The sequence below is a fragment of the Elgaria multicarinata genome, chromosome 1 (genome assembly GCF_023053635.1).
Source record: "Elgaria multicarinata webbii isolate HBS135686 ecotype San Diego chromosome 1, rElgMul1.1.pri, whole genome shotgun sequence".
NCBI classification, from domain to species: Eukaryota; Metazoa; Chordata; class Lepidosauria; order Squamata; family Anguidae; genus Elgaria; species Elgaria multicarinata.
The window spans coordinates 74,446,482-74,462,742 of record NC_086171.1 but is presented as its reverse complement, the minus strand read 5'-3'; the positions used below and the strand labels follow the sequence as shown (position 1 = coordinate 74,462,742).

General features: G+C 40.2%; 1 protein-coding gene across 3 annotated transcripts in view; it reads right to left on the bottom strand.

Annotated features, from left to right (window-relative positions):
* Positions 1-16,261, bottom strand: part of COBL (cordon-bleu WH2 repeat protein) — a 162,201-nt gene that overhangs the window by 42,151 nt on the left and 103,789 nt on the right. For 2 of the 3 annotated variants that reach the window (XM_063130343.1, XM_063130350.1), the window contains 2 exons: positions 4,397-4,517; positions 1,873-2,043 (listed from right to left, as the gene is read on the bottom strand). In XM_063130343.1, coding sequence (XP_062986413.1) covers positions 1,873-2,043; positions 4,397-4,517 — 292 coding nt within the window. The remainder of the gene's footprint in view (positions 1-1,872; positions 2,044-4,396; positions 4,518-16,261) is intronic. The other variant, XM_063130358.1, reaches the window with a different exon arrangement.

The following is a 16,261-nucleotide window of genomic DNA, read 5'->3' as shown; positions in this document are numbered from 1 at the left end:
CCAGGCAGCGCTCAGCACGCACATGCAGCAAGCTCCCACAGTGCTTGCCATTCACTAATTCCAAGTGCAAGGTCAAACGTCAGATCCCTCTGTGCCTTACTGGACTTTGTAACAGCATATGAAAGCTTGAAGTTGCAGCAACAGAGCCATGATTATAAGGGGGTTACATCTGCACACCCCTGTTTCATATTTTGCATATCAGGTACACTGAAATACACCGGCTGGAATAGTGCACCTTTCACTGCACAGACATTTCAGAAATCATGAAGCTAGCCCCAGAGAGTAGAACTGTCAGGTACTTCTCAGAGGCCATTAAAGTACCAGCCATTCCAACAGGCACTATTTTCTCTTTACACAGCAACACACACCTGAGAAAGTTGGAGGAGCACGTGAGAATGTTCAAATATACTCCACTGAAGTTGTCTTTCCCAAGGACACCCCCCTCCCCGTCACCACACACACACGCACAAATCTGGGAACCTGCATTTAAATTATATTTTGTATAGTTTATCTGTTTCTCCTCCTTTACCTAGCTGCTATTCATTTATCTGGGCTATGGATGCTCTTTGTGCGAAGGAGTGGATGCATGCTTCCCACATAAAGTACCATCTGACACAAGGCTCTGTGTGTAGGGCCATAGGTGTATGGGCTCAGTTCATGCAAAAAATGAAAAATAAAAAATGGGGGAAGGTCATGTGATCTCGACCTCATACAACGAAGCCTCCCTATCAGATGTTCCTTACATGCACGGAGGGTTGCATGTATCTGCTCCTTCACTGCAGGAAGAAGATTCACAGCTCAGGTACACATACAGACTGGGAGCCTACAGTATTGTATGGGTACTACAGAATTCTCTCTTGAATATAAAGCAGACACTGTGGCACTCCAGATGTTGTTGGATTACAACTCTCATCATCCCTGACCATTGGCCATTCAGGCTGGGGCAGATGGGAGTTGGAGACCGAATTAGATGCCATGCCCCCCTACCTATCATGAAAGCTGGGGTAGGGTTCAATAGAACCTGAGCCCCTTAACAGGTTGAGATTACTCCCTAGCAAGTACTATGGGAAAGGCTCTCAAGATGTGACTTCTAGATTTTGTCAGTCCTCTATCAAGTTCCCTATAAATATTTGACAAACCCTAATTTTTCGTTTTATCACAGATTTGGATAAGTTTGTATGCACATATAAATCCTGCTGATATTTCCAAATCAGACAAAGTTCTACCTGCGACAACCTCTTTCTCTCACAGGCTGGTTCAATCTATTTATTAAATATTGTTGCACATAAATGTTGTTGAATACATACCTCAAGTGTTTTTGAAAAAGCTATAGCCTTCTAGGTAGAATGTGGGTTATTTAGTTCTGTAACTTAGGGCACAATCCTATGCATGTTTAGACAGAAAAATGTCCTACAATTCCCCAGCCAGCAGGATTGGTTGGGGAGGGCTGGGAACTGTAGAACTTTTTTCTGTCTAAACGTGCATAGAACTGCACTCTTAAAGGAGTATCTTCACAGAAAATGGGCTGCCAAGTTCAGTGAAAAGGAGGAAAACAAAACAAAGTTAAATAACACAAAAGACACATAATGAACCTCGTCATTTTAGCATCCAAATGCAAGAAGCATCATATTTGCAGTCATTATCTTCATAAGATAATGAATATTTCACTAAAGATTTGGCATTGTTGCACTCAAAATATTAATTAGTTAACTGAATATAATGCATTGAGCATTTCAAAAGGGAAGCAGATTGGAAATGAAAACACATGTATGACTGGAAAGACAACAGAGGAAAGTCTGGAAAAGCCGCCCCACCCCGCCCTTTGATGTCAGAGAAGCAAAGAAAAAGAAATATGCAATTATTCAAACGTACGTTTAGGTACCAGCTTGGTTGGGTCTGTAACATCTGCTTCACTGTACAATTCAGTTGGGTCCATAGTATCTGTATCAGGAGGAGGGTATGGTGGGGGTGGGGGAATCACTAACTGGGGTGAACCACGCGTGTTGCCTCTAGGAGGCTTTTGTGGCACATGCCGTCCATTACCTATAAGGGAATCAATTGGAATTCACTAGTTACTTTTATCAAGTCAATTATCTACTGTTTAGCTTTGCTACAATGTATGCAATAATTACCTTTCCCAAACCATCACCCACTGGTTAGTGTATGGAAAGTAGACTTGCAAATATAAGCAATTTGCAAGTTTCAACTTATTTTTTCCCCAAGAAAATCCCAAACTCCAAATCATGCATATACAACACCATAGTAGATCAAAATGTCATATATAATTGCTTACGTTTAATCGCCTGTTTGGTTTTTTTAATCATCTCATAAGGTCAGGAGAAATGACCCATCATTATCCCATTGTATTGTATTTTACTCTCTTCCCTCTGCTTGCCCTTTGTGTTTAATACAAATAAAAGAGACCCCAAACTAAACACTAGTTCACATAAATGTTGTTAAAGCCTGCATATATCCCTAGAAGCTATTATGGTTTAAGCTTAGGTAATTTAATTAAGGCTACTTTAAAGCGTTTCTGCCAACACACACCAAATGATGTATAAGCCAACAAGTCATCACTTGTATTGCTGTAGACAGATATTTTATTTGTTACATTTATATCTTATCCTTCCTCCAAGGTGCTAAGAATGGTGTACATGAATCTCTCCCTCCCTTCTCACACACTTTATTTTCACAACCACCCTGCAAGGTAGACTTGAATGGACAGATAGCAACAGGTCAAACATAACTGGTGAATGTCATAATTGAGAGAGGATTGGAGCCCAGTCTCAATTCTTTCTAGACAATGGTATACAATTATCAGGAGATAACTAATAACTCCCAATGCCACCAGTAAATGTATTGAGGTTGTAAAGGGAAGGGGGAAGAACCAAAAGGTTATAAGATCTACAACAATTAAACAGATTATCAATTTTTTGAAAATTGTCCTTCATCACCATACCACAGTAACATTCTTCTTGGAGAATACAAATAAAGATGACAACGATGAAGGACATGTCACAAGATAATAAGCACCTCTTGCCACTCAAATACTGAGGCATTCATTATGAGGCATTTAGTGAACATAAATGTAGAATAAATTTAGAATAAATGTAGAATAAATAAAGCCAAAAGTTTTTTTTCTAAAAGAGGCACTTTTAATGTAAGCAATTAGACATGACAGAGTGTTCCTTTATGTTATTCACATATGCACGTCTTGGTTGCTTTATGAAACATGAGGCTAAAGGCATCAGATGGAGATGGAGCGTTAATGCACCACAGAATCTTTAATAGAATCCTTTTAATCTACTGGTTAATTACTACTGCTGTGTATGACTTATCTCATCAGTTTTAGAAATCCATCAGAAAGACAGTTTGCAAGGGATATGATCAAGCATAATTTCAACTGATCACAAAGAGATTTTCAGCTGCACAGAGCTTCTTCAAGCTTTGGAGGAATATGCAATCCTTTTTTGATTTACAAGTTATGCTTTCTAAACATGGGATAACTCTGCCCATTATACTCATACATGCTTCCCCACAATTATTTATATATGTACAGAAGTGTTCTTTGACTGCATCAGAAATGATAAGCTTTGAAGAGCCCTGTTTGATATTGAATTAAAATCTCGGCATTTTAATTAATGGTACTTCAAAGTGCTTAACAAGGAGTATATTTCACCCCATGTTTGTACATCTCAACATTTTAAATTACAGTCAATGAAGGCCTTCATTTAACAAAGTCAAGGCATGGTCCAGCCAAATGAAGTCCTTTGAAGTCCTATTGGTTTTAATAGGAGAGTTAGGGGGGATCTACACTACTGCTTTTAAAGCTCTTTAAAGCACTTTGAAAACGTTTTGAAACCTGTATATGCAGTGTGTCCTGGGCCCCAACAGTTGTCAAAACTGTTATAAAGAGCTTTAAAGCAGTAGTGTAGATCCCCCCCAAATCATATACGTAAGGTTGCAATCCTATACCCACTTACCTGGGAATAAGCCTCACTGACCTCAGTGGGGCTTATTTCTAAGTAGACGTGTATATGCCTGCACTATAAACCTCTCCCACAGTGGAACTTGAGAGTTCATACCCAAAATCATACCCAAATTTTGTAAAGTAGTCATTGATCAATGGTACAGAGGGAAAGCCAAGATGGCTGCATCTGGAAATGTACCCATTGTTTCTCATATTCTAAAAATGTAATATATATTTGACCCATTTAACAAAGTGCTTCAACAGTTACATAAAATATTGAATGCTTTGTTATTTCCAGACTTTCATTCTGCCATATTAATAATTTTCCAGATAACATAGTTTCTTGTCCATAGAGGAATATTTTAGTATTATTACCAATGCACACACAACTTGCACACATGCGCTGGGTTCAAACTGAATTCTTACCAACTGTGCTTTTCCTTTTGTCTTCCATTTCTTCTGTCCTGTTTGGCATTGTAGGAGTCGGTGGAGGAGGGGCACGTCTCTTTTTCTTCTGCAACTCATTCTGCAAAGAACTTTGGGACATCTGTCAAAGGGGGAAAAACACTGTTCTAAATATCAATTGTTTGGGGTAACCTATGAGACCCAAAGGCTTATGTAGAAATTCCACCCTGTTTATATGTAAATCGTAGGTATTATTAAGATAGAGATATGCTTATGGACACATTTACTGAAGTATTTACCAAGCAACTCAACAACATAAATGGAGTAAGGTGTGTTACCAAATGTTTAACAGCAGGGAGGCAACTGTGAAGGCAACTCTGTCTATACAGTTAAATATTTATAGAAGTTATATATAAAAGATGTAATGTCTAAGAAATACAACCACATGAAAACCATATAGGCATACTTCCTTGGATAGGTTCTATGTCCACCTACTTTTTTTTAATGCTTATCCCTGCCCATTAAACTGTCAAACATTAAATATACACTTATCTAGATGATGCATTATTTGTGAGAATGCCCTCAGAAATGAATTTTAAAAACTAAAAGGTATATAATGAGGGTTCTGTTGTAAAGAAAAACCACAAGCTCTCATTTCAAAAGGCTAACATCTTCACATTTTCCATCAATCTGACCCATGTAATTTCATTGATATGATACCTGTCAGTCAGCTGTTAGATGTCTTACTCTCTATATATGTATGTTTATTTGTTGTTTCAACCGTCATGGTCAAATCAACTTTAGATGTCTTACTCACTACTAGTCTGGGTTGACCAGAGATAGGTGTCCTGTAGTTGTCTGACAAGCATAATGTACTTGCCTTCTCCTTCATCAGCGAATGGTGAGACCCAAAGAGGTTAGCGAAGACAATGGCAACCAGACCCTCAACAAAATGTGGGATGGGAAATGGGTCTTCCTGGTTCAAATCCACAAGTTCAAATCCTTGCTCAGTCATGAAGCTCCCTAGAAGGTGCTGGCAAGGCATACTCCCTAAGCCTAACCTTTCTCACAAGATGTTGAGAGAATAAAAATGGAATAACCTGCCCAAGGAAAGATGCCTAAATGGAATAACCCCATTTGGGCTACCTTGATACATATGTAATAAATAAATAAATAAAATGGAGGGATGAAGAAGAATGTTCACCTAGAGTGTTCTGGTGTCTTAGACCAGGCTTGACAACACTCTTGGAAATCCTGGCTAATTCAACCATCAAAGAAAATGTTTGTTTTAACCCAATTAGCAAATAATTCTTTACAATAGTCTTTCACAGCCTTGACTGTCATCAGATGGGGGGAAATTGCATTTCCCTACAGTTGCTTTGCCTCCTGCTGCTGTCTCACAATAGGGATGAACAGCTTCGTCTTTCTCCACATGGGAAAGAAAGAGGAAGCAAGCAATGACCACATGGCCCATTCAGTAGGCGTTTTCATAGCTCTGCTTGTCCTGCACACAGCAGGAAACGGCGGCAAGTTTTACAGTCAAGAGAATCGGGTTTTCTCTGTCTTATTTTATGATGGAAAAAAGACTAGAAGGAGCAGAAGACACATGGGAAGCGGACGGTGTTGTCAAGAGGACCTGTGAAAAACTATGAGTGGCCAGAAATGAGCTTGCTATAAAGCACTCCTTTGATGACGCTCCTTGTGCCCATCAGATGTTTTTTATTTCAACTTCAAACAGCCCTAGTCAGCATGGTCAATGGTCAGGAATTCTGGAAGTGGTCATCCAAACAATTGGAGGGCACCAGGCTGGGTAAGGCTGGTTCATGGGAATGTTGCAAGAGCAGTGACTGCTCTCCCCCTTCTAAAGATGCCCGTTTTTCACTGCAAAAAAACAGAAGGAAGCAGAAGTCTGTGGTATCCCTACAGGAAAATGTTATCCTCTGAGAGATATGTGTTAAGATGACACAATTCAGCAAAAGACAGTTAGGGAGTGATCCAATGCTTCACAAACAGTGAGTGGTGGGAGCTTGGATAGTTTGGTTTCCTGTCTCTGAGGTTTGACCTAGAAGCTAGGAAACTGTGTTTTCCTCCCCTTCCCCATCTACCTCTCCGCACTCAGAGATGGGGAAAGGGGGCATTCCCAAGGGCAGAGAACGGAGGAGACTGGGGTAGCAGTGATATGAGATACTGTATGGCCACCCCAGTCTACTTACATCCCCCTCTGAGGCACTGATGCTACCAGAAACGCAGGGCAGCCAGAGCGCGGAGGCAAATATTGCCTCCATCATCTTCTCACCTTGCAGTAGATCCTTGGCAGTCTCCAAGCTCAGAGGCTATTGGCAATCCACATAGGATTATGCCCTGTGTGACTTACAGCGTCATCAGACAAATGTTTTATTGCATGCTCGTTACTGCCCACTAATTTTTTTTGCAGTTCCTTTTGACAACAGTGTCTGCCTCCTGCTCCTTCTGGCCTTCTTTCCGTTACAAAACAAGACCCTGGTAAGTCCAATTTATTTTTAGAAGCGAAACTTGCCATGATCTCCTGCTGCGTATAGGAAAAGGGGCGTGATAAAAACGCTCACTGAATGGACCACGTAGTCTTTGTTTACATGCTCTTTCTTCTCCATGAGAAAGAGGATGTATTGTGTGACAGAAGCCGGGGGGGGGGGGGGAGAGAGAAGTGATGGTAGAGAACTGTGATTCCCTCCCCCCCGCCCGTCTGATGATCCCCTTAATCAATATAAGTTCTACTAATTTCAAAGAGACTTATTTGGGACTCAAGTATTTTTGCATACTATATGGCACTAAACTTGAGTTCCTGCCTGTATATGCATATTGGTCACATTGACATGTTAGATTTTTGAGTGTATACCTAACTATTATATAAAAATACACCCACACATTATGTGAAGTATCCCAAGCCTTTACTGGATTGTGCTCAAAAGATGGAGGTGGCAGCTAATTTTCAGCCTGTGAAGTTATACCTTTTACTGGCATCTTAGGTAGAGGAAGACATTATTTAAATTTTTGAAGAAAAGGATAAAAACAGTGAGTGAGTGTTTCAAGTAATGGAGGTTTGGCCAACCACGCCTACATCCCACACATCACTCATTATACTGTTAGCTAAGTGCTATGTACTCACAAACATAGAGTAGAAGTTGAAAAGCTTACTTAAAACCAGCAATTCAAGCCTATTAAAATGTGTATAGTTCAACACTGGGTCACAGAATTGGTGAAACATGGTTTGCTAATGTCAACCTGGTAATTCTAGAAGGCTAAATGTAAATGGCAAAAGCACAAAGAACATTGTGTTTCTGTTTCACATTGGCGAATAGCAAAACAATAGATGTTGAAAATAATTTGTTATGGCTGGTTGCTTCTTTTATAAAGAATTCAAGCCTTAACAATATTATCTGAAGCAATTTCCCATCCAAACTTTGTTATAAATACCCCTTGCCGAGTGAAACAGATTATTTGCTGTTCTCAGCACTCATTTCATTTTTGGTAGCAGAAATTAAGAGACAGATTTCTAGAGTTATTAGGTGAGTTTCTCATTATGCAACAACAGCAACAACAACAACAACATATTGTCTAAGAGAAGGTGTCAAAATACTTACATCATAATATAAAAAAGGCTTGATTCTCAAGACATCTTACAAAAATTGTGGCATTTCCAAAATTGCCAATCTTAGGGTGTTGTAGCCCGACAAAACCATTTTCCAGGGCCAATAATTGTGACATATGGATGAAATAAGCAGTAGTTGGGGGATAGTGTACATAATTCCAGACTGTCAAATCTGACCCAATTTGCTTTCTCTCTGTGACCCCTCCAAAAATGGTTAATGGGGACCATTCATTATATCATAAAATACAAGGATGGAACTGAAACTACTTGGTAGAGATAACCTTCCTGGATTTTAAAATATCTAAACTGACTGCTTTACATAGGACCAGTCCCAAATCAGACCATTTAAGATGACCAAAGCCACTACAATTTCCACTGTAAAGAATTATCAGTCTTCCATGCTTTCACTAGAAACAGAAGCAACGCTTCCTTGATCATTATTTGGATTCCAATGAAACCAGAAGTCTGTCTCATTTCTACTCCAGAAATATATTTAATTATTTCATTTATTTATATGAAGCAGCATACATTTTATCAGATTTGGAAACCAAAATAAATACCAACTGCTACCCAAAATAAACAAAAGTGTATTCTAAATCACGCTTTGTGATTTTATATCAGATATTCACTTATATAACAATCCAGAATTTCAGCTAGTAAAAGTCTATGTTGCCCATATCAGCTAAGTTGATGTAATATAGATAGAATCATTTGTCAGAGTGACATTAAAGGGAAACAGTGATGTCTAGAGCTACAACATGACATTCCTAAATCAGCTGCATTATTGGGGAACGAGTCAAATGCTTTCCCATAAAAATGCAGCTTACCATGAAAATATAGCTACTGAGAGCAGTCAACAAAGTAACAATGGGAAGATTTCACTTAGTGACTGGGTTCAGGCAATCACGCAGGGGGAAGACGCTATCGTGGCTTCTCCACATGCCACATATGCACATGCTCCATTTGCACATGCTCCATTTGCATTTGGGGGCAAAAATGTGTACCATTATGGGAAGTGACATCAAACCATTTTTAATTTTCTTAAAAGAACTATTGTCTGTCTCTAGCCTGGGCACAGATGGATGAATTGACACACTCAGTATAAGGCAGCTTTATATGTTTGTATCCCTCCCCCGCCCCTGCAACAGTTACTCTTGAGCTGAATGTGTCAGATAGGAAATGATATTCATAAACAAATTGCTCCTGTTCAATTACTAAAATAGTTGTGATTTCCTCTTTCTTCACTATCTCATTATTAAATCACAGAAGGAAGTCACTTAGCAACACTAAAGATTTTCACATGCATTGAAATGTGTAGACTATACCAGTCTACGGATGTTTGTTTTGGCAGGAGAAAAATTCTACTTCCTCTGCTTCTCTAAATACAATGCAACCCTCCTTTTTGCTGTCTTCATTTAGGGGAAAAGGGGAGAAATTCCAAACACATGCAGAAACCTCCAGAACCTAACAAATCCTGAATTTGTATTCAGGATTAAAATGCTTTCCCAACAATTCTTTCCTTACAATAAGATGCTTATTGTAAAGAAAGAAAAGTTATCTACTGATTTACTTACTTCACTGTGATCCTTTCTTTCTTATGTGGCTAACATACAGGGGGGTTCCCAAGCAGTCTCTCATCCAGGAACTGATCAGGCTATACTGAGGGAACCGATATATTCAACAATGCAATGCTAATTTCACTGTGATAAGTTTTCATAGAATCATAGAATCATAGAATAGCAGAGTTGGAAGGGGCCTACAAGGCCATCAAGTCCAACCCCCTGCTCAATGCAGAAATCCACCCTAAAGCATCCCTAACAGATGGTTTTCCAGCTGCCTCTTGAAGGCCTCTAGTGTGGGAGAGGCCACAACTTCACCAGGCAACTGATTCCATTGTCGTACTGCTCTAACAGTCAGGAAGTTTTTCCTGATGTCCAGCTGGAATCTGGCTTCCTTTAACTTGAGCCCGTTATTCCGTGTCCTGCACTCTGGGAGGATCGAGAAGAGATCCTGGCCCTCCTCTGTGTGACAATCTTTTAAGTATTTGAAGAGTGCTATTATGTCTCCCCTCCATCTTCTCTTCTCCAGGCTAAACATGCCAAGTTCTGTCAGTCTCTCTTCATAGGGCTTTGTTTCCAGACCCCTGATCATCCTGGTTGCCCTCTTCTGAACACACTCCAGCTTGTCTGCGTCCTTCTTGAATTGTGGAGCCCAGAACTGGACACAATACTCTAGATGAGGCCTAACCAGGGCCGAATAGAGAGGAACCAGTACCTCATGTGATTTGGAAGCTATACTTCTATTAATGCAGCCCAAAATAGCATTTGCCTGTCTTGCAGCCATATCGCACTGTTGGCTCATATTCAGCTTGCGATCTACAAGCTGAATATGCTTGTTTACACTTATATCCTTAGTTTTACTAGGAAGTGAATTGGTAAATTAATGAAAATTAAAATAAATTAATATTACTTATAGGATCAACCAGATTGGAAAAGTATATGATATCAGGTAAAATTGCACAATGTTTTTGAAGGGCCTAATTACATACTTGAGCTCAATTTCACAGTGGTTGTTTGACAATTACTATCCCACTCAGGCACAGAAACATTACAACTTTCATTCAGTACAATGGGCTACGCTGCAGACAACAGCAAACAAACAAATATATAACCACACCCTGAATGTAGTATATACTCCAATATCACACCCTAACTATGATTATGGGAATTCCTGCAAACGGAGATAGCCAGTGGCACCCAATGCTTACACTGAACAAAAAATCATATACATGTCCAACGCAGCCACATATTTATTCAAAGTTGTGCATTTCTGACAATCTGTAAACAGTTTTAAATAAAGGCTACTGGTAAAGTCTCAAGTACATGCTTTATTTTAACAGTGCACTACATGAAAAGGCCAGCAGCATAGAATTAAGTAGGGAAGTCCAACAGTTACAGTTCAGATCCTGGTTCTTCAACAGCAGCTAATATTAAACCAGGAATATGATATTTTTCAATGGGAAGCATCCTAGTAATTTTAGGAACAATTCACAGTTTAGTTTTGGAACTCTGACACACACAAAACCAACCAGATTTAAGTGACAAAACACACTGGCGACATCCATCAATTGTGAGCAATGCATGTATATTTCAAAGTTCACAATTGGTGGTGCTCGGATGTGTACTTTTATGTTTTAAACGTGGCCACTTTTTGGACCCAAATTCAAAATGTCAGATGTGAACCAGTTCTTAATGATTTAAGTTCCCTCAGCATGTCCATTTACTTCAGTTCTCCCCAAACCAATAGATCACACTCCTGAACGTCACCACAAAGTTAAATTGGTCTAAAATATATATATCTTCTTTTGCTTTTGAGGAAGAAGGGAGCTCACATTGTCTAGGGCACTGGGACTCCTTACAAGGGGTTCAAAAACTAACTCTAATAGTTTCTGCTTGTCATTTCACAACACTGCAGGCCTAATAAGATCTCAGTATGCCCCTATTTGTCTGACAAGCCGGGTAAAGTTCAGTTTATTTACAGAACATTTCTATGCTGCCAAGTAACAAGGCCGCCCAGGACAATATGTTCGGGTACTGATCACCTTGCCAGCTCTGAATGAAGCACTTGACGGAGACTAAACGTGGAGGTCAAGCGCTTGTATCTTGATCTCAGCCAGATGGTACGTTATGGTATTATTCCCAAGATAAATAGCAAAGCCAGTTGAGAAACACCTGCTCCATAAACTGACAGTCAGAAGCAAATGTAATCTTGCAGAAGTCGTGGTATACTTCTGACATTAAGGGGGAGGGATGAATACGTTTCCTCACAAGTATTTTAAATTCAAGGTTGTCACTTACACACATTTGCCAACAAACAAGGCAAGTTCATGGCTTTTTTATTTTTCAAATGGAGAGCTCTGAATCAATCCTGGATTCAAATGGGACAGAACAAAAATGAAAACCTGAGTGAAATTGAGTTTGACAGATTAACCCATTCTACCCTTCCCACCGCCACACCATCCCTTTCCCTTTTGTATAATGTCTATTACATTGTGAGTCTGTGGGCAGGGATTGTCATATCTTTCAATGTCTGTAGAGAGCTTAGAAACTGTTAGATATTGTATAAGTGTTAAATAAATAAATGACCTACCCCTGGCCCTACATGTCACTACCATCTTGCAGATCAACCAACAGCATCATCTGAACCATTCCATACATACAACAAATCAGTAAAACCAGGGCTAATCAAGAGGCATTCTTGGTGGAAGCTTCTCTGGGTTCAAATCCCCACTTAACAATGAAGCTCACAGGGTGCCTGGGGCCAGTCACTATTGCTTACTTAGCTCACAGGGTAGTGGTGCATTGCCCTGAGATGTTTGGGAGGCAAAGATGGGAGGGAAATGTGGTAATGTATTTTAAAACAGTTTAAATTATATCTGATTTTTTAAAAAACTACTGTTGACTTTGTTTTTGTTTTTCATAAAGTTGTCACTCACTATGAGCCCCAGTTTGAGGCACGTTAATATAATAAAAAAAATGCTCCAAGAAATGCAGCTCCCAGCTTACCTGGGGAGCGATGTTCTGGTGTTGCTTACCTGGGGAGGGGCTAGCTGAACAGCAGCAGAGATGCCAAGTGTGTACCCATGCGGGAGGCAAGGAACTAATTAAGGGCTAGATAGGCTTGGTGGGAACAGGGCTTCGGTGGCGGACTGGAGGGAAAACTTCCCTTCCTCTAGTCCACCAGAAACTGTTAAGAGCAGGGCCTACCACGCAACTTTGGCATTGCCATCTCCGACTTCGTTGAGGAAGGAGCTTGAAGGCGAGTTCCACAGGATCGGCCCAGCACAATCCCTGGAAGAAGGCGGAAGGAACAAAAACGAAGCTTGCCTGTTTGCCCAGCCACTGCCACTACAAAGCCCAACATACCTGCCAGAAGATAGGAAGGTAGCAAGGACTCAAAGAAGAGGAGAGGCACCTCAAGGAAAGAATCAGAAGCACACACACACAAATTCCTCATGCTAGCCTGATTCTTACTACTTCACTGGGAGGTTGGTGGTAGTCGATTGGGCAGCAAGGGGAAGGGTGCCCTCTTCCCATAGGGATTCACTGGGAGATCAAGACTGGGAGGAACTGGGGTTACTCATGAGGGATGGAACGGAAGCAATGCATGGGGATTCTCAGTCACTTAGGAAGTGAGACTACTGGGCTCCCCTTTCCTCCTCCGCCCCCACCACTGGAGCACAACCAGCATGAAGCAAAGAGTGGAACAGCATATGGAGGGGAGGGGAGGGGGGGAGACAAAACTGCATAAGCAAGGGCAAGGCGCAGGTAAAGAAACCAGGGGAAACCCTTCACCCATCCACTTGCTCCCCCGGAACCTCACTCTCACCCAGGACAGAATAGATGTCATAGAGTCAAAGCTCTCTTGATAATAGTGACTCCCAGTGACTCTACTGGACTGGAGGCCTCCGGGCTGGAAATAATCCCTAGGATAAAGCAGCATAAGGAGAGCATAGAAAAGGGACCATATTGCAAAGGTGGAGCGCGTGCTTTGTATGCAGAAGGTACCAGGTTCAATCCCTGTCGTTTCTAGTTTTGTCTTTTAAAAGATCAAGGAGGGATCTACACTACTGCTTTAAAGCACTTTAGAACAGTTTTGACAACTGTTGGGGCCCAGGACACACTGCATATACAGGTTTCAAAACGTTTTCAAGGCGCTTTAAAAGCAGTAGTGTAGATCCCCCCCCCAGGTAGCCCTAGAGAGCCTTTGCCAGCCACACACAATACTGGGCTAGAAGGTCAAAGAGTCTAACCTGATATAAGTCAGCTACCTATGCACCTAACTGCATCTTTCTATCTGTTGTATAATTAAGTGCACCATTCTGATAAACCAATAAAACTCACACATCTATTGTATTCTTCAAACTCCAAAACTCAGATTTGGAGTTTGAAGAATACAATCAAACTCTATTCATCCTCAATTGGAGGCTGGTTAAAGCATGTTAACGGAATCCTACATATACACATTCTGTCCCACAAGAGGCTCAATGTGGTCTGTGATGGAATACTGACTGCTATTATGAGGCCTATTTTTCAGCTACTAGAGGTTAAAATGTTTTGTTTTCATAGTTTTCTAGTAATGAAGTTATATTGGATTAATCCTACCAAATGTTACCTTTCTATGTGTGTGAACCTACAACAATTAAAAGCAGGACTGAAAAGTTGAACACACACAAAAATAGCAAAAAGAATTATCAGGGGAAGGGAAGGGCTTAATTGAGATGGAAAATATGATTGTAACTTTTCTGAAGTCTTACTTTTATAAATGTGACATTGGTGGTACAACAACAATGTCGAACCTCTAGAGAGATGGAAAGGATGGGTGTGAATCTGGATAGTAAGTACAGGAAGTGGACACTCAACACATTACAGAGAATTATGTAATGTGTTACCCAAACATGTCCTTACCTGACACTCTTCAAATACATTCAAGAAGTCAATTCACAAACACAACAGATATTAATGGAATGGGATAGACATTAATGGAACCACTTGGCAGTTCCAGGGTCTAGTCTCTTTGTTTCTGCCTATATTCTTGCCCTAATTGTAAAACTGATTATGGCAATATTTGGTTTTAAGACCGGGATCCATATAACACACACACACACACACACACACACACACACACACACACGTACATTTGTCCTTGCCAGGAAATTACATCTGGTCCTGCTCTGATTCCTATGGTAACTGCACTGTTTCCATTTTAGATATTTGAGTTGTAAACATACATGACAGTTCTCAAATATCTTTTCTTTCCTGTTGGGAAATTTTTCTAGTCCTTAATCTTGTGCACACATTGATTATACCACATTTATTAATAACACTGTAGTACATCTACTTCTATCTGGGACAATTTAAGAGCCCAATTCAGGGTGCTGGTTTTAACCTTACATGGCTTGGGACCACCTGACAGAACGCCTCTCCTGACATGAACCTACCCGGACACTACACTCAACATCTAAGGTCCTCCTCCGAGTGCCCACTCCGAGGGAAGCTCGGAGGATGGCAACAAGGGAGAGGGCCTTTTCAGTGGTGGCCCCCCGACTGTGGAATGATCTCCCCAATGAGGCTCGCCTGGCGCCAACATTGTTATCTTTTCAGTGCCAGGTCAAGACTTTTCTCTTCTCCCAGGCAGTTAACAACATATGCTGAGTTTTTAACTGACCCCAGAATAGTTGTTTTAAATGGATATTGTTGTTTTTATGCTTTTGATGGTTTTAATTTTTTGTATATTTGTTTTTAATGTTCACTGTTTTTAACCTTTGTAAACTGCCCAGAGAGCTTCGGCTATGGGGTGGTATATAAATGTAATAAATAAATAAATAAACAAAAAAATAAAATAAGTAATTATTCAAAATCCTAGAGCCGTGCCTGCTGGCCCTGGGAGGAACTGCTGGTCTTCAAAAACTGCTCAGTCAAATAGAATCAAAGTACCATGAGGAACCTTATATTAGCATCAAAATTTGCAATGATAACTAGTGCATACAAAATTTGAGCAGGGGGAAAGTCTATTATTTATATAATTACAACTAGTGCCATAAAAACGAGTTTAAAAGGAAGGCCATCCTTGCATATTCACAAACAAGCCCTAAGACAATCAAGTAAAGGAACGGATGAAAAATGAGCAAATATTCACTGTATATTAGTAATTAAGCAACAAAGGTGTTTTCTTGTGGCATAAGGTTGTTAATGACACATGAATAGTGGGCATTTCCCATGTTAGACAGAAGTTCTTTATTGTGTCTTAGCAAATTGCCATTATATACAAACGTTTCCCAGGTTAGTGGCAATACAATTGCGGGGAGGGATGCACTAGCGTGGATCTATTTGATCCAGGTTATCCATGTGATACATAAATTTCTTACCCATGTAGTATAGAAATCAACCAGGGGGGAGCAACTTTCTGCTAGAAAACACTGTGCAAAACTAAAATATGAATTGGCACACTGTCTCCAATGAGACGGACAGAAACACACATGCTAGTGTGAGCTGCTTAAGAAGCTTCTAAAAAAATTAGGGGCTGATAAAATCCCACAGTGAAACGGGAATAAAAATATGTGACTAAAATCATTTAGTCCAAAGGAGTAAAAAAGACAATGGTTGGAGTTCATATTTCTACATGTTTTCCAGTTGAATGATGGATTCCACAGATATTCAGATTCTGTTTCCCAGAGACAACTGACTTGTTTTCCATTA